Source organism: Diaporthe amygdali (assembly GCF_026229845.1).
Source record: "Diaporthe amygdali strain CAA958 chromosome Unknown NODE_4_length_2575358_cov_65_588622, whole genome shotgun sequence".
In the NCBI taxonomy this organism is placed as follows: Eukaryota; Fungi; Ascomycota; class Sordariomycetes; order Diaporthales; family Diaporthaceae; genus Diaporthe; species Diaporthe amygdali.
Genome location: NW_026517024.1, coordinates 722,558 through 738,832, shown reverse-complemented (window position 1 = coordinate 738,832; position 16,275 = coordinate 722,558). Strand labels below are relative to the sequence as shown.

Below are 16,275 nucleotides of genomic sequence, written 5' to 3'. Positions count from 1 at the left end.
CGTTGAGTCGCTGACCGCGGGCGAGAGAAGGTGTCGTCGCCGCTCCTACTGAGTCACCTAGGAGCGCGTTCCTGAGGGCTTGGATGAGGCTCTTGAACATACGCACACACACACGCATACGCACACCATCTGTGCCATTCTGACTGCACTGCACTGCACCTGTAGCACTGCCCAGCCCAGGCAGACAGGCACAGGCACAGGCACAGGCACAGGCAACGGCCTCCAAATCGTACTAAAACCCCTGTGACAGAGACAGAGGAAAAGATGATTTGATAGCCGCCTGGGAGGTATATCTTCTTCTTTACACCGCATCGTCATCGTGTTTGCCGCTGCCCGTGTTCCTGGAGGTCAGACTTCTCCGAGACTGGGATTTGTCATCTTGATCCTCCAACTCCCAGAAGACTAAGACGGGCGTGAGGAAGTGTGCGGCCGCGCAAGCTGTGACTGTTTTGCTGACGGTTCGGTTCAGTTCGGTGCAGTACTGTGCAGTGCAGTGCTGTGCTGTGCTGCGCTGCGCTGCGCTTTGCTGCTGTCCTGTCCTGCTACCGTACTGAACTGTACTGTACCGTACCGTGCTTTTCTGTGCCGTGTCGTGTTGTAAAAGACTGGGTCTCTCAGCCATCCTATCTTATTTCAACTTTACTACTCAGGGTCACGCTGGGAGGCGCGCCGTTTGACACTAGCAGCTGGGCAAATTGGCGGGACAAAGAGTCTCTGCGCAACTCAGAGCTCGATCCTTGAAGCCGGAAGGTGCGCTCGGCCTGGGTCCCAGGACAATCGCAGTTGCAGATCGCAGTCGAGCCCCGGTTACGGCTTACCTCTGATCGCCTCTCAAAACCTCACCTTCCTGCCCCTTGCTGGGACTTTCTACACATTTCCCATCTTCCAGCTCGAGGAGGCCCCAGGAAAAGGACTTGAGGAAAGGACATCGGGGTACCAACTTGGCCCTGCCTTTTCCGTCCACTCCCTCTGGTTCGTCGCGCACTGGCTCGCGCACCACCTCCGCCTCCTCGGCCAACGTCTAACAAGTCAAGTGCAGGCCACCGCTTGGCTGCTAGCTGCCTCCCCTCGATTCCATCTTGCACGTTGTGGTGCGGTGCTTGGCTCACTTACTGCTCATAGGAAGGCACCAACTCCATTCCATCTGGCTGACTGTCTTGGCCAAGGCAGAAGCTCAGTCAGAGAGAGAGAGAGAGGGAGGGAGAGCATTGCACAAAGAGTCACCAGGCGCAACCCATACCTCACCTCCAAGTCACATAAAGGGCGTCGTTCTGAGGCACCCCGGCCTCACCTGCGTCTTTCGCCCCTTCTTCCCTGGTCTCTTCGCCAAAACAATCCATTGTTCTCCTTTCAGACCGACTGTCGCATCGCTGAGCTCTCGGTCTTCCGTCCACCTCCTCTCTACGTCTATATCAACAGCTGAACGGACCTCTTGGACGAGCCGATTCAGACCTCAACAACCAACAGCCCAGATTAGGCCTTTTCGACATCACATCCTTTCAGTCCGAGAATCTGAAAGCCCCCCATCCTGAAGAGCATCGTGGTAACGGCAGAGAGACCCTGCCAACATGGCCCCTTCGCTTGAGCTACTGCTCAAGATCTCCTATTATGTGTACCCGACTCTCGTCTTCGCTTACTACATCGTCTGTTACGCATTCGCAACATGCACTCTCCAGACAACGCCCTCGAAAGAGCAGCACCCTCGCCGCCGTCTCATGACAACTCTGATGCTCTTTGCTATTCTCACTTACTTGTCACAAGCGGTGCTCATCCTTTTCTCGCCCGGTCCCGTTCGACAGGACGCCATCGTCGGTCTTCTGGCTTGTGTTTTGGTCTATGGCCTTGAGTTGGCAATCTTGCACGACACAAAGTCCCCTCTGTGGTATATTTACCTGGGCTCATACGCCGTCGCACTTATCTTCGATCCTCTGCTGGAAATATCGTCTCTATATCTCAACCCAAGCGCCTACTTGAAATCCATCTACTTTGTGGATGCCTCGCTAGTTGCCACACGACTTGTTTGCATCATCACCGCTCTCATCACCTACTTCGTTTGGAGGGAGGGAGGAAAGGCCCGGGAATTCGGAAGTGACGCAGAGCGTCAGTCTCTGATTCGAAAGAAGGCTTTAGGAGACTCACAGGACACTCTTGTCTCAGACTATGGCGCCACCGACGGCAACTCGGATGATTCTGCAAAATCGTCAGGCAAAGCCCCCGAATGCGAATGGGAACGCCGCCAGCGTCTGGCCAAGGAGCAGAGAGATAAGCGCCTCAAGGAGACAGGGTCCTGGTGGACTTATGCACTGGGCTTCAAACTTTTCATCCCTTATGTCTGGCCCGTCAACAACCGAGGCCTGCAAATGCGCGCTGCGCTTGTCGGAATTTGTCTTCTCGCCAACAATGGACTCAACGTCTTGATCCCGACCCAGCTCGGCACTGTTATGGATACCCTCACAAAGTCATACCAGGGTGACGAGGCGCCCGCAACTTATTGGGACAGCCCGTGGGTCCAAGTTCTTATTTTCGCAGGTCTGAAGTTGAGTGCGTCCGAAGCTGGTATCAGCCTGCTTCGACGGAGACTATGGATGCCTGTCGAATTCTACGCCGACCGTGCGATAACTGAGGCCGCGCATTCTCACGTCATGAACCTTGATGCCAACTTCCACGACACACAAAGTCTATCAGACGTGCTGGTGGCCATTCAGAACGGCCAAAGCATAAGCAATATGCTGGAGACTATCTGCTTCGAAGCCCTGCCGAACCTCATTGACTTGGTCGTTGCTTTCATCTATCTTACCTTCAAATTCGGCCCGTACGAGGGACTCATCACAATCAGCACTTCCATAGTCTTCCTGTACATTTCGACTACTGTCATAGCGCGCCTTCGCTCCGCCCGCGAGACCGAGATCTCGGCTTATTTCGAGGAACATTATGTTCTGCAGTCGGGGATATCTGGATGGACCACTGTCAGCTCGTTCAACCAAGTTCAATACGAGGAGAATCGGTATTCCTCAGCAGTTCAGGACAGGATCGCCAAGCAGAAGGTTGTTTGGGTTGGCTACTACGCTGCTCACGCCTTCCAATACCTCGTCCTGCTCGCTGGTCTGCTTGCAGGTCTATTCCTGGCCGTTTACCAAGTCTCCCACAAGATCACTACTGCTGGGGACTTTTTGACACTCCTGACCTATTGGTCTCAATTGATGGCCCCTCTCAACTTCTTCGCTGGCCTGGGCCGCAACATTTCTCGTGATCTGCTTCAGGCCGAGCGACTGCTCGATATAATGCAAACGAAGTCGAGCGTCGTCAATAAACCAAACGCGCCCCCCTTCCAATTTAACGCAGGCGCTGTCGACTTCAAAGGTGTCAAATTCTCTTACGACAACAAGAAGCAGGTGCTGAAGAATGTCAACTTCTCCGTGGACCCGGGACAGACCATCGCCTTCGTGGGACAGACAGGCGCCGGCAAGAGCACCATTCTAAAATTACTGGACCGCTTCTACGACGTGACCGAAGGCGCCATCGAAATCGATGGCCAGGACGTTCGTGAGGTTGACCTACACAGTCTTCGAGCCAACATCGGGGTGGTCCCACAGAATCCCAGTCTGTTCAATGACACAGTCATGAACAATATCCGGTACGCGAGGCTCGAAGCAACCGACGAGGAGGTTTTCGAGGCATGTCGAGCCGCAGCTATCCATGATCAAATCCTTGGTTTCGCGGAAGGTTACAGCACGCGTGTTGGAGAACGCGGCATGAAGCTGTCTGGCGGAGAACTCCAGAGAGTGGCAATCGCCCGGGCGATTCTCAAACAGCCAAAGATAGTCTTGCTGGATGAGGCAACGAGCGCGATCGATACTGAGACAGAGTTCCAGATTCAACAGGCTCTACGCCGTCTTTGCAAGGGCCGCACCACATTCATTGTGGCTCACAGGTTGTCCACTATTGTCAACGCCGATCGGATTGTCGTGGTTATGGGCGGCGAGATCTTGGAGCAAGGCAATCACGAGACACTCATATCAGCCGGAGGCAAGTATGCCGAGCTGTGGTCCAAGCAGGTGAGATCATCTACCTTCTCAGTAACGAAAAGCCGGTGATGCTAACTTTGCGCCAATAGATCTTTGTCAAGCCCAAGGAACAAAATACGGTTGAGGAGGTTGATATGAGTGATGAGGATAGGCTGAAGACCCCTCAGGCAACAACCAAGTCGAATGCAAACGGTGACGCTGCAAACGGTGACGCGGCAAAGGGCGAGGGATCTACCGAAGATGGCGTGAAGCAATCTACGGAGGCCAAGACGCCGTCGGGACACAAGAAAGAGGTATAGACTCCGCTAAAGAATCATTACTATATGCATTCTTTGGCAGTTTCTAATAACCTCTTTCTTGTAGGGATCAAAGCTAAATCCGGGCGCCCCCGAGTTCACGCCACGCTCTATGGCTGCTGGACCATCGGAAGTTCACAGCCCAGTGTCCAGGGCTCATATGGGCGGCCTCTCACCAGTGCGAATTACGGCACCAAAGGCGATCACTCCGACCAAGGACCGTACCGTCGACGATCCCATGTGTTCCCTGTCCCCAGCGCCCATAGAGATGACATCGGCCACGCCAGTCAAGATTCTGGCTGAGGGTGGCCCTATTGTCTCACTACCCGGTCTAACCCGCCGCTCCTGGACGCAGAGCACTTCCGAGGGAAGTGTCGACAACGATTTCACGCCGGCCAAAGACGCGACGAAGCCAGCAGCTAAGCCAGCAGCTGAACAGAAACAGCAAACCCGAAAGGTCAGCTATAAGATACCCCGATATACTGGTGGTCGTCGGAACCAGTCCCGAAGCGAACCATTCGACAGCAATACCAAGCCTTGATCTTCTATTATCGATCGGGCTGTCATGAAGACACGAGAACACAGTATATATCGACGAGACCAATCCGAAAGAAGACATGAAGTAAAGTATGGATATCGTTGGAACATAAGCAACCGTAGCAACAGAGGCGGAGTGAGTGACAGGATGCATTGTTATGCTTACCTGTAATGGTTCTCTATTATTTAGACTTCGCTGTTGGGACATAATAAGGTCCATTGACGACGACTTAGGATGTCTTATCACAGCAACAACTCCATCACTTATTTACCTTAGCAGCTTTTGTCCCATCCGTGACTGTTCCTCTGCGAATTCCAAATGTAGGGCAATCGTATGAGCTCATTGAATTTGCTCCCTGAAAACGCTGTGTGATGTTGTCGAGCCGGAGTTCTAGACTCTGGGTAGATGTGTTCGCTGTCAAAAAGGGCTGGCATAGTGGTTGTAGGTTGCCTTTCAATCCATCATATTTTGTCATTTCCGTAGCCAAGCACTCAGTCGGCCCAAAATGACGCAAGAGCAACGAAGGAATGGTCTAGCTCAGCCAAAGTCAGCATTGCAACCTTCCCACCATAAGGACCAACAATTAGCATGACACCCTGTCTGAGCTCACCAGCATACATCCAAACATACGTGTCGAAAGCAATCCATCTTTGTCATCTACCGTCATAAGCATCCCCTTACTACGTACCTAGCGGTCGGGTATCCGCTCTACCGTCTCCGGTCCCACCAGGCCCCGCCGCCCACGATGTCCTCGGCACACGCCCTGGCGCCAGCAGCCGCGGACGGCTTCAAGGACGCCTCGGCGTACGACGAGCACCGGCCCTCATACCCCGCGGCGGCAGTGCAGAAGCTGCTCGAGCACATGCGGCTGGCGGACAGGCCGCACGCCAGGGTCGTGGAGATCGCGGCCGGCACGGGCAAGTTCACGGAGGCGCTCGCGGCCAGGCACGAGGGCTTCGAGGTGCGGGCCGTCGAGCCGCACCCTGATATGCGCAGGGAGCTAGAGCGCAAGGCGCTGCGCGGGGTCGCTGTTGGGGACGGCGCAGCTGAGGATATGAGGGCTGTGGTGGAGGACGGGTGGGGGGACGGGTGTGTTGCTGCTCAGGCTTTTCACTGGTGAGTGTGTCAAGGATTTCTTTTGGAAGGGAGGCTCATGGTTTCTGATCTGCTGTGATAGGTTTGCTACGGATGTGGCGCTTGACGAGATACACCGGGTGCTCAAGGAAGGGGCGGTGCTTGGGATGATTTGGAACATTGATGATTGTAAGACTGTCCGATCCGAAATCCGACGATGGGACCAAAATCTCCTCTGAACCGTGGCACTGAAAACCTCCCCCCCACAGACAACAAACCCCAGTCCTGGACGGCATCGACGGCGTGGGCCCAGCACCTCAACGACTGGGTGCACAGCCTGGCGACGAACGACGCCAACCCGCGCTTCCGCGAAATGGAGTGGCAGGACGTCTTCTCGGCGCAAATCAAGTCGAACCCGGTGCAGGTCCTCCGCGACACGCTGACCAACAACCTGCCGCGCTTCTCGGTGCCCATCGGGCAGGACACGGTCGAGTGGACGCACTGGCTGGGCGAGGACGCGCTCTGGCGGCGGATCAACACGCTCAGCCACGTCGCGATGCTGAAAGGGAAGGACAGGGAGGCGGGGGAGAGGGTGTTCCGGGAGGCGATGGCCATGCCAGATGTTGTGAGGAACGAGAAGGGCGAGGTGGAGTGTCATGGGCAGACGTATTTTGCTTGGACGGATAGGATGTAGATCTTCTGGTGCGCGGTGTTGAAAATGGCGAGGAAAGGAAAATGGCGGGAGATGAGTCGCTACAAGACGAGCAGCCCTCACGACATGGCCGGACTCCTCCTGGAGATTCCGCTACAGCAACGGCTGCCTAGGGTATAGAGACCAGTGGTCGCAAGAAGGATGAACGAGCTGCAAAGGTTAGACATGCCAGGAACGCTTGACGCGAGGCTTTTGGATGCCTGAACAATAATCGTAAAAGGCCAGGAACGGCACAAGCAGGCCTTTGTCAGAAGACCTTGGTATTGATATCATTGAGGCCTGATCACCTCGGGACTGTTCTAAAGTGTTGCGCTCGCCTTCAGACCTTCTTCGAAGGAAACATTTAGTCCAGGAATGGTTTCCGGAGCCACCGCCGACACTGAGTTTCCATTCGTGGCCTCGACCAGCACGGCCCGCTGTTCAGATATCATCCACGACATCGCGTCCGGGCATGGGGCTCCTTAGAGCAACCCGTCATCTTATCCCCGATGCCTTTAGCCCATCCAAAAGGTCGTCGAGCGACAGCCAATCCGTGACAAGTCCATCCTATCATTCGTGCATTCTGCGCTACGAGTCGGCAGAGATGTACATAACTAGGCAGTACTGTAATGAGCCGATGGTTGTTCTCAGGGTGGGCAGGGTCCTGCTTGACTTACCGTTGTTGCCTCTCACAAAAGCGTCCCCGTAGGATCGCCTCTTCTGGCCGTTGACGTACTCCTCAGTCTTCTCGAGCGCGATGTTCATGTAACCATCAACAGACTGAAGCTCGCCTACCTAGGCGGTCAGCATCTGCACATGTGAGATCGGACAATGAAGAGTGGACCGTGGCGGCGATGAGAACGAGCATAGGGCCGAAGGTAGGGACATAAGAGAGGGGCCAAGCAGCAGCTCCAACTCACCCTTGTACACGACGCCAGAGTTGAGCTTCACCGTCACCGCGTTGCCGATGATCTGGCTGAGGAAGCCTGATGGGTCCTTGCCCTCGTTTTGTGGCGCTCCGTTCTCCATGCTGGCCGCGTTTCCTTCACTTCGAGTTCTGAAGGGTTGCTGCTGAGAGAGAGAGGGTATTGAAGAGAGCCAATGTCGGTGTTTTGATCCGCAGCCTGCTGGTGAGAATGAGTGCCAGGTACTCGGGGTGCCCCACATATCTTCTGCCGCACGGACTGTCTAAATGCATATCTACGGTATTGCATTCCCTAAAGTCAGAAGATATGCATTTCCTGATGACATTCATGTGACATCCTTCTCACTTCTCAATTCATTTCATCATGCCAGAAAAGCTCAAAACTCGTGGCGATGTAAATTTCTTGTGTTTTGTGTGCTGTTTACCAGTATCCATTAGTTCCCCTCATTTCAAGGAGTCGATCTTTCTGCAATCCTACCAACGGCATCACCACCAAGACCATCAGGAATTCTCCTGATAGCTGAGCTGCAGCCATGTCTTAGCCTGCTTCCCCTACTAGCACCATTTTGATTGTTGAAAAGTGATTCATAGGCCACAATATTTCCTTTAAAAAATGCATGAGCGACTCCCCTCCGTCTTTTCCACTTCGTTGCCGTAAGTTTGACTGTGCAGAGCCCTTCCCTCTCTTCCGTGTTGGGCAAATCAAAGCTGGGCCGTTGTAGAACTCTGTCTCTTCTTCAAAACCTTGGGCTCAGTCTCCTCTTGGCATCTCCTCTTTCTCTGGGTCACCTTTGGGTCTGCCACACGAAGTGCGAAAGCCTTCACAACCTCGGCCTTGAAGCCAGGGTCGAGATGATCGAAGCACGTGGCCACGACCTGGCCTGGGCATTTCGCACAAGCAGTGACGAAATCCTGCGCGAACGGGATCGACTCGTTGACACACATGGTATAACCCCTCTGCAGCTTCGAAAGTAACTGGCGCATATGGGCCTCGGGGAACTTGACGTACACCGTTTCCCACTGTTCAGCAGTAAACTCTCCAAAGTACTGCGTCATCAAAGCCTCCTCCACGCACAGGCGCAAATTGGAGTTGCGAAAGCGCAAGCAAAGCTGCCAGAGTCTCAAGAGGAGATCGATGTAGCCGGGGAAGGTTCGTGCGGAGGACAAATGGCGGCCTCGGATCCTGAACTTTGGTGCGAAGGCTGATTCGAAGAGCAGGTTGACGTAGATGTTGAAGAGCTCAACATCGAGGTCGTCAAGGACGAGGAAAAACTTCTTTGGCTCGCCTTGGTTCAACTCTTCTGCGAAGAAGACCGAGGTAGCAATCAGTAGAGCTCGAGGGACTTTGAAGAACTTCTGCTCAGCTCGGATAGTGACGGTGTCGGTAAAGTCGCTGTACGAGCGTGAATACTCTTCCCCGGCGGACTATAAGTCTGGAGCACTCTTACCTGGCAATTCGAGCCATTCCGTCAGCCTGCTGTTTTATTTCTTCCTGCTTTGTAGCGGACGGATCATCTTTGTTGGCCATTGCGCTGGGCTTGCGAGCATCGGATTCCAGGGGATTGACGGTGCCCTCCTTGTCGTCCATTGCCGATCAAGGGCGTGTTGGAGGATTTTGAGAGTGCTAAAGGCAAGGTCGTGAGAGCTTTGGAGGGCTATTGAAGGATGTCGAACCAAGATGTGATGTTTTGAAAAGATTTGGTTCGGAAACGAGAAGAGAGATGCCGTCTCTAAAATCCAAGCTGCCCCTCGTTTCCACTACAGTCGGCAGGCAGGCCATGGGTGCTCGGCTGGTCTGCGTGAGCTACCCGTTTGTGGGGATATTGTGGCGGGGCAGAGAATTGGACGGAAACTAGAGGTCATACTATGCGATGGAAGTCTTAAGGAAGCTTCAGGGTGAACTTTTGTATTGTTTTCCTGGGGCGCGGTCTTCCGCAGGTCGTCATCGGTGAAGTCTCCGGTGGGGGGATCGTGACGACTCAAGCGCAATGCTATGAAAGGAAGCCATAATAGATGAATAGCACAAAGCTTTGGGCAAAAACAAAGAAGCACACAAAACTTGTTACCATTCCCGTGTCTGGTAATCGCACGCGTTCAGGGCTTTAAGTGGAATGGTCCTCATGTGAAGTATCCGCCAGGAGGCTGGCTATAAGGAGGCGACAGTGGTGATGTTGATCTAGCTTGGGAACAATACTCCAGAGAAACATCGAAGCACACTCAGTTCTTGCATCAAAATAAGGTGATGATCATGATTTGAAAATTTGTTGTCTGTCGTTCACAAGCAATGACAAAAGTACTTGGCACAGCATGTCCGCAGAAACCATTGTCGGTATGCATAGCATGACCAGTGCGCCCCTTCTGGACCTCATGTGAAGATTTACGAAACCTTTCACCTTGAAAACTTCCTGAATGTCTCAATGGTCCCTTACTTTGCTCTTGATGAGAATCGGTATGATATGATACACGTCTGTTTGGAACTTCGTCCATACTTTTGTCGCAGAAAACATTCGGTAAGATGATTTGGCCTAGGCTGATGATAATCCAAGACAGTTCAGTGGTCCTTCCCACGTTGCATTGGCAGGGGTCCAAGGGGATCGCCCCCACTCGCTGCATGACCCCTGCGACACATCCACGAGGTCAGGCCAGGGCCCCTGGTTGGTGGCGCCGCTGCTCGAATGTAAAGGGGACATCTGTCGACCTTATTGACTTCTTTCTCATCGGCGGAGCATATGTAAATCACAATTCAGCATGCAAGTGACAGCATATTTTGAGCCTTGACCCCGATTCCAGTACAGATTCAGGCTGCATTGCTTGCGCCAAGTCACCAGGTACTTACTGGATCAGAGGCTTGGCTCGGAGGAACAGGGGGATTCTGAGTTCACCTCTGACACTCTTACTCCCACTCAGCCGCACGGCCATACCAGTGTTCGTTGAAAAGATGAGAGTGGCAGCTGTTGGAGCTACTTGATCAGAGCGTAACGTTGGTTCCGAATACCCAGCCGCCGTCCAAAATGGGCGACTACAAGCAGGTCCGCTCATCTTCGCCTTCAAACCACCATCGCGACAGCGACGAACTTGAGCTACAGGAACATGATATCCCGGCAAAGACGCCGAATCCAGGCGACGAGCAGCATGAACGCCTTTTGTCGGATGACGACGAGGAGAAGCTGAAGGATGATCACGATGAGGACGACGACGAATCTGCTAGGAAGCGACGGAGAAGATGGTGGCGTCTAGGGCTGTATGGTCTCACCGGACTCCTTGTCCTGACAGCTATGGCCGTAGCGCTGAACTATTTCTACCTTGAAGAAGTGGAGGACGAGCCAGCCAGCACATTTCGTCGTCCGTCGTCCGACTATGTTATCGATCCGGACTGGGACTACGACGCGCCTCCCACGGTGCGCGAGTATCACTGGGTCATTTCCGACATCACAGCCAATCCAGATGGAGTCTTCCGGCCGATGATGGTGATAAACGGACAGTTCCCTGGCCCCATGATCGTGTGCAACGAAGGTGACACCGTCGTCGTCAATGTGGTGAATGAGGCAAGGAATTCCACCGCCATACACTGGCATGGTCTCTTCCAGAACGGCACGAATTGGAACGACGGGACTGTGGGTGTCACGCAATGCCCCATCGCATCGGGCCGCTCATATCGCTATGAGTTCGTAGTGAAGGGTCAAGCTGGTTCATGTAAGTTGATGGAAATTCATTTATTTGCTCTCTGTACTGATTTCTAAATTGTATAGTCTTCTATCATGGGCATCAAGCGGCCCAAAATTTAGATGGCCTAGCTGGCCCGTTGATTATCCTTTCTCAGGAGGAAAGAGATACTCAACCGATTGCATATGATTCGGACCGTGTAATAATGGTGCAGGACTGGTACCATGATCTATCAGATGGCCTACTGAGGAAGACACTCTCTCCTGGGAGCGAGGCGTCGCCAACCCCGAACGGAGCCTTGATCAACGGGGCGAACAAGGTGGACTGCTCCTTGCACAAGAATCGTCGATGTGATGCATCGTCGGCACTAATACCAACGATTGACCTCGCGCCGCACAAACAACACCGACTTCGGGTGATCAACGTCGGCGGTTTCGCCTGGTTTGAAGTCAGTGTTGACAAACATACGAACCTTCCTGTGACAGAAGTCGACGGAGCAACCGTCGAGCCGCTGTCCGACTCAACCTTACTCGTCGGGCCTGGTCAACGGTACAGCCTCGTGCTCTCCACCAACCAAACCGATCCTTCTAATCTGTACTGGTTCCGAGCACGCATGATCAACCACTGCTTTGCCGAGAATGTCCTCCCTGATGATGGCGTAGCTACGGCGCAGGCAGTTCTCAGGTACAACTCAACAGGGCCCGCGACCAAATCCAAAGGCCAGGCTGTTCTCCCCCACACCGAAAACGACAGCGGGAAATTTACAGTGATATGCAAGGACAAGGCCCCAGACACCTACAAACCTGTACCTGCGCGGCCGGCACCGGAGTTTGCGCACCACTCGTGGTATTTACGAGTGAACCTGGAAATCGGTGACTGGCGCTTAGAGAGAGGCTTCGTGAATAAGAGCACGTTCCGGCCGCAGCTGCAGTCTCCAACACTCCACCGACTGGTGGAGGGTCTGAATAACGCCAATAATACATTCGACGTGGAAGGCGTGAACGATAAGGCTTTTGATACTAAGAACGAGCTGGTCGTCAGCTCGGGAGGAGTCGAAGTGGTGGACTTGGTACTCCAGAATTTCGACGAGGGCAACCACCCCTTCCATTTACATGGTGCGCAGATGTTTATCCTGGCGGCAGGGCACGGCTATTTCCCAGGATACCAGGCACTAGGCCTCCAGGAGGAGGGAAAGGGTCTTCTGGACCCTAACAATAACACCATCATCGCGAACCCTGTCCGGCGAGACGTCACGACCATCGAGGCCTTTGGATGGACGTTGGTCCGTTTCATCGCTGATAACCCTGGCGTGTGGCTCTTTCACTGCCATATGATCTGGCACGCAGAGGCGGGCATGGCGATGCAATTTGCATCTAGGCTTGATCTGATGAGGAACTGGACAATTCCGGCGGAGAACACACAGTTGTGCGAGGCACCTATAGAAGAGCTTGAGAAGGGCTCAACGCCAAAGGATAGTATATGGTATGGACACTTCGAGGATGATTCCTGAATTTTACGGGCACATGCATGGCAAGGAGTTACTTTTTTATATATATCTATTGAGTGTATATACGCATAGATGAAGAACAGTACATCTCAAAGTCAGCCTTCAGAGAGAAGACAGGCGATTCAATGGGGACAAGAGCAACCTCGCTTCTCAGGTGGGGTTTCGCTCAGTTGTCATCGACATTTAGCTGACACTCGCGTAGGAGATTTGCTCGCGTGACGGCGCAAGAGTCGTGACACTAGATACTATTCCGTCCGAAGAGTTGCAATTGTGCTGTCAGTTGACGTTCTCTTGGTACGGTGAGCAGTCCTAGACAAAGTGATTCACTCTGTACCTGTACGCAGTGAATAGAATATGTCAAATTTCCAGCCCGGTGAATAGCCGTCGTCGTCGTCACTATTTCAATAAACACAACCCTACGCCCCCAGATATCTGACCTGCACTCAGTGGTATCAGAGACATATATATATTTCCCCTTTGACACGCAAACTCATTCTTGAGCAGAGTGCAAACCCAGAGCCCGAATCACTTTTAGCTTCCAGTAGGTACCAGCAATTTTCAAGCTCCCTCAGAATTCTAGACTGATGTAAGGTCATGAAGCGCAGCAAGCTCTCAGGAAGATTGTCTTCGTTGAGAGCACCCAAGAAGCTACACAGAGAGACACCCAAGCCCCAGCCACGATGTGCCACGAAACAATAACCCACTTCACCCGCTGCTCCCACAGCACCTCCACCATAAACACCTGCGAGCGCAGAAATCAGTACGGGCCAACCATCTACCACCCCTCCATGCGCCACGTCCGGCCCTGCCAGACCAACAGCCATGAGGGTCTGTTCGTCCAGCGCGACGCGCTGTGCGAGGGGTGCAGCAGGGTCAACTCTTGGATTGCTGGCGGCGGCGGCGATAAGTCCAACGGCACGCAGGGGGCTACGGCCTCGAGGAGGAAAGCAAGGCATTCATCAGTGCAGATGGCGAGGAGCTCTCAGTGCTACCCTCACGTCACACAGGGCAAACCGTCACCGAATATAGCTGAGTCGGCGTCCCCGGTGCCCATGACGGTACAGAGTGAGGGCCTGTGTGCGTTGCCCGAGGCGTTTGAGCGCGTCGTGATTGGCGATGATGAGAGAGAAATGACAGGGTCAGGAGGGGTTTTCTGGGCTGACGAGGGAATTGTCATTCATGGGAAGGCCCAGGAACAAAAACTGAGGTACGAGCCGTCCAGGCCTTCTCGGTTCTCCTCCAACAGGGGTGATGGAGGCGTGGAGCACCGCCTGAGTGGCTTGTTTTCTTTGTTGGGTGATCGTGGCGGAGGTATGAGGAAGCATCGTGCGGCAGTGAAGAAACGTGTACGGTTTACACCGAATATCGAGGTTGTCTACTTCAAGAAGAACTGGCCTACCTGGAAGGTGAGCAGGGAGTACAAGGAACACCTCTAGGTGATACTGACGCCCGTCTCTGCGTCTGAGGTCAAATTTCATATTTCGCGCTGTATTCCAGCCTTCGCTTGCCGTTGAGTGATTGAGAACTTAGAACGATGTTTTTCAAAGTATTGATTCTCTTCATTGTCATGCCCTTTCTCCATGGTCGGGGCCTTTTAAATATACATCTAGATGTATTTGGTGGCTCAGCTCGTAAGTCACCAACTTAAATATGAACTTCGCTCTCTCTCTCTGTTTCAACCACTGTAGTCATGCAATCAAGAAGTAGTCCATCACCCATAAAATAAGAAATCAACGAGACCAGCTCTGCTGGCCAGGTCTGGACTCGTCATCTGCGCCTCTAGTCCCAAACTGTCTGTGAGAAAAGAACGTGGGCAACCGCCCACACAACCACATCGGAGGTGAGAAAACCATCCAGCGACGGAAAAATAAGTCCTGAATGACGTGAACGGGGATAGAGAATTAGAGAAATTCCACGCCGAAAAGTGGACAAAATGCCTGGTAATTTTCCAAGGCCGCCTACTGCTCCGTGGCACGGGGATATATGATATGCAAATGCCAAAATATCCAAACTCCCGCGAAAAGGACATAACAGAAAATGTCGATCATTGAAGTGCTGCATCGAGCCAAGAACGCCTTCGACTTTACGAGCTTGCCATTCTAACGTTTTGGCTGATATGGCTTGTAGCCTGGATACGCGGCGGGCTCCTCCTGCTGGCCGCCGCCACCGCCTCCTCCTCCTCCTCCATTATAGGAAGTGTCGAATGTGTTTGCTCTGGCTGGTGGTCTGCTGAAGCCGGATTGGAAATCGAAGCCCCCGTTGTTCATCGGGCCAGGTGAGCTGGGCGCGGGGCCGGCGTCAGCCGTGTATTGTCTCCGCGGTCCTGGTCCTGGTCCTGGGCGACCGCCCGGCCCGCCGCCACCTGCTAGAGGTCGAGGTGATGACGAAGAGTACTGTCGCTGGGGGTTGGGAGCAGAGTCTGCTGAGAACTGTCGGAATGGCTGCCCACGTGGCGGCATGGGTCTTCGCCCTGGGCCTGGAGCTGAGTCCGCGGAGAATTGCCGTTGGGGCCCCCCGGGCCCGGGGGAAAAGTTGCGTTGAGGCCCGGGGGAGAAATTGCGTTGGGGCCCAGGGGAGAAGGTGCGTTGAGGAGCAGGAGAGAAGGTGCGTTGAGGAGGAGCAGGGGAGAACGTCTGCTGAACCGGAGCTGGTGAGTAGGTTCTCGGGGGCGCATCGAACTGACCGCCGCCGAACCCGTAGTCCTGCTGTGGCGGCGGGGCCGGTGAGCCACGTGGAGCGGGAGATGCGCGAGGGCCAGCTCCTCCTACGGCGCCGACAGCCCCTCTGGGTGGTCCTCGCCTTTCAGGCTGCGCACCGGCCACCCCGTACTGGTCCGTGGCTGGTTGAACAGGACCGTTCCCTTGCATACCGTATTCGCTGTATGCGCCATGTTCATCGTATCCAGGTGTCTGTACTGGGGATTGATTATATCCATATTCTGTGGGCGATGGCCCTGGCATTTGTCCATAATCTTGCCCACCAGTGATACCCCAGCTTTGCCCCGTGTGATATGAGGCCTGCGACTGATCATACCCATTGTGCATCTGGTTGTACGGTGGGGCCGGCGTTCCATATGCACTTGCTCCCGAGCCAGCACCCATGTAGCCACTGGCAGCGGCTTGGGCTCCTTGTGGTCCGTAAGGACTTCTGGCGTTCTGCCCAACAGGAGTGGTGGCGCCAGGTGTGGCTGCTGGCGACATTCCGTTCATAAGGGGTTGGTTCGCGCCGTTGCTCTCGGGCTTCCTTAGATTTCGCAACTCGACAGAGTCCGCCTCGGCCTCTAACCTCTTGCTTTCCGAGTCTCCCCAGGTCGGCATCGCTGGCAACGAGTCCTCTCCTTCCTCCTTCTTGGACACGTCGAAAGTCGCATACTGCGGCGGATCGGCAGCCTTCGGTCGCGATGTTGGTATGGCTCCCGCTGTCATGGCGGGTTCTGATCGATATCCTGAATGATCGGCGGCAGGAACGTAAGGGTCGTCGAGGTACTTCCGCCTGTGTTTCTTCGGAGTATCGCAACAACCGCAGCAGTTTCCACAGCACTTCAGGCAGTAACAGC

General features: G+C 54.0%; 8 protein-coding genes across 8 annotated transcripts; 4 read left to right on the top strand and 4 right to left on the bottom strand.

Annotated features, from left to right (window-relative positions):
• Positions 1 to 301: 301 nt before the first annotated feature.
• On the bottom strand, positions 302 to 1,340 carry J7T55_008420 (uncharacterized protein; the record flags this gene model as incomplete). Its single annotated transcript, XM_053138735.1, has 3 exons — positions 302 to 560; positions 819 to 1,021; positions 1,257 to 1,340. The coding sequence occupies 3 exons, from the start codon at positions 1,338 to 1,340 to the stop codon at positions 302 to 304; spliced, it is 546 nt and encodes a 181-aa protein (XP_052997696.1).
• Positions 1,341 to 1,568: 228 nt separating this feature from the next.
• On the top strand, positions 1,569 to 4,862 carry J7T55_008419 (uncharacterized protein; the record flags this gene model as incomplete). Its single annotated transcript, XM_053138734.1, has 3 exons — positions 1,569 to 4,055; positions 4,115 to 4,318; positions 4,389 to 4,862. The coding sequence occupies 3 exons, from the start codon at positions 1,569 to 1,571 to the stop codon at positions 4,860 to 4,862; spliced, it is 3,165 nt and encodes a 1,054-aa protein (XP_052997695.1).
• Positions 4,863 to 5,604: 742 nt separating this feature from the next.
• Positions 5,605 to 6,627, top strand: J7T55_008418 (methyltransferase; the record flags this gene model as incomplete). Its single annotated transcript, XM_053138733.1, has 3 exons — positions 5,605 to 5,975; positions 6,037 to 6,122; positions 6,203 to 6,627. 3 exons carry the CDS (start codon positions 5,605 to 5,607, stop codon positions 6,625 to 6,627), a joined length of 882 nt encoding a protein of 293 aa, XP_052997694.1.
• A 585-nt stretch (positions 6,628 to 7,212) lies between these two features.
• On the bottom strand, positions 7,213 to 7,653 carry J7T55_008417 (u6 snrna-associated sm-like protein lsm6; the record flags this gene model as incomplete). Its single annotated transcript, XM_053138732.1, has 3 exons — positions 7,213 to 7,238; positions 7,302 to 7,415; positions 7,545 to 7,653. 3 exons carry the CDS (start codon positions 7,651 to 7,653, stop codon positions 7,213 to 7,215), a joined length of 249 nt encoding a protein of 82 aa, XP_052997693.1.
• Positions 7,654 to 8,251: 598 nt separating this feature from the next.
• Positions 8,252 to 9,137, bottom strand: J7T55_008416 (uncharacterized protein; the record flags this gene model as incomplete). The annotated part of the gene is made up of 2 exons (XM_053138731.1): positions 8,252 to 8,942; positions 8,998 to 9,137. The coding sequence occupies 2 exons, from the start codon at positions 9,135 to 9,137 to the stop codon at positions 8,252 to 8,254; spliced, it is 831 nt and encodes a 276-aa protein (XP_052997692.1).
• A 1,423-nt stretch (positions 9,138 to 10,560) lies between these two features.
• On the top strand, positions 10,561 to 12,722 carry J7T55_008415 (multicopper type 1; the record flags this gene model as incomplete). The annotated part of the gene is made up of 2 exons (XM_053138730.1): positions 10,561 to 11,242; positions 11,299 to 12,722. The coding sequence occupies 2 exons, from the start codon at positions 10,561 to 10,563 to the stop codon at positions 12,720 to 12,722; spliced, it is 2,106 nt and encodes a 701-aa protein (XP_052997691.1).
• Positions 12,723 to 13,399: 677 nt separating this feature from the next.
• J7T55_008414 (uncharacterized protein) lies at positions 13,400 to 14,155 on the top strand (the record flags this gene model as incomplete). Its single annotated transcript, XM_053138729.1, has 1 exon — positions 13,400 to 14,155. One exon carries the CDS (start codon positions 13,400 to 13,402, stop codon positions 14,153 to 14,155), a length of 756 nt encoding a protein of 251 aa, XP_052997690.1.
• Positions 14,156 to 14,818: 663 nt separating this feature from the next.
• J7T55_008413 (uncharacterized protein) lies at positions 14,819 to 16,144 on the bottom strand (the record flags this gene model as incomplete). Its single annotated transcript, XM_053138727.1, has 1 exon — positions 14,819 to 16,144. The coding sequence occupies one exon, from the start codon at positions 16,142 to 16,144 to the stop codon at positions 14,819 to 14,821; it is 1,326 nt and encodes a 441-aa protein (XP_052997689.1).
• Positions 16,145 to 16,275: the final 131 nt, after the last annotated feature.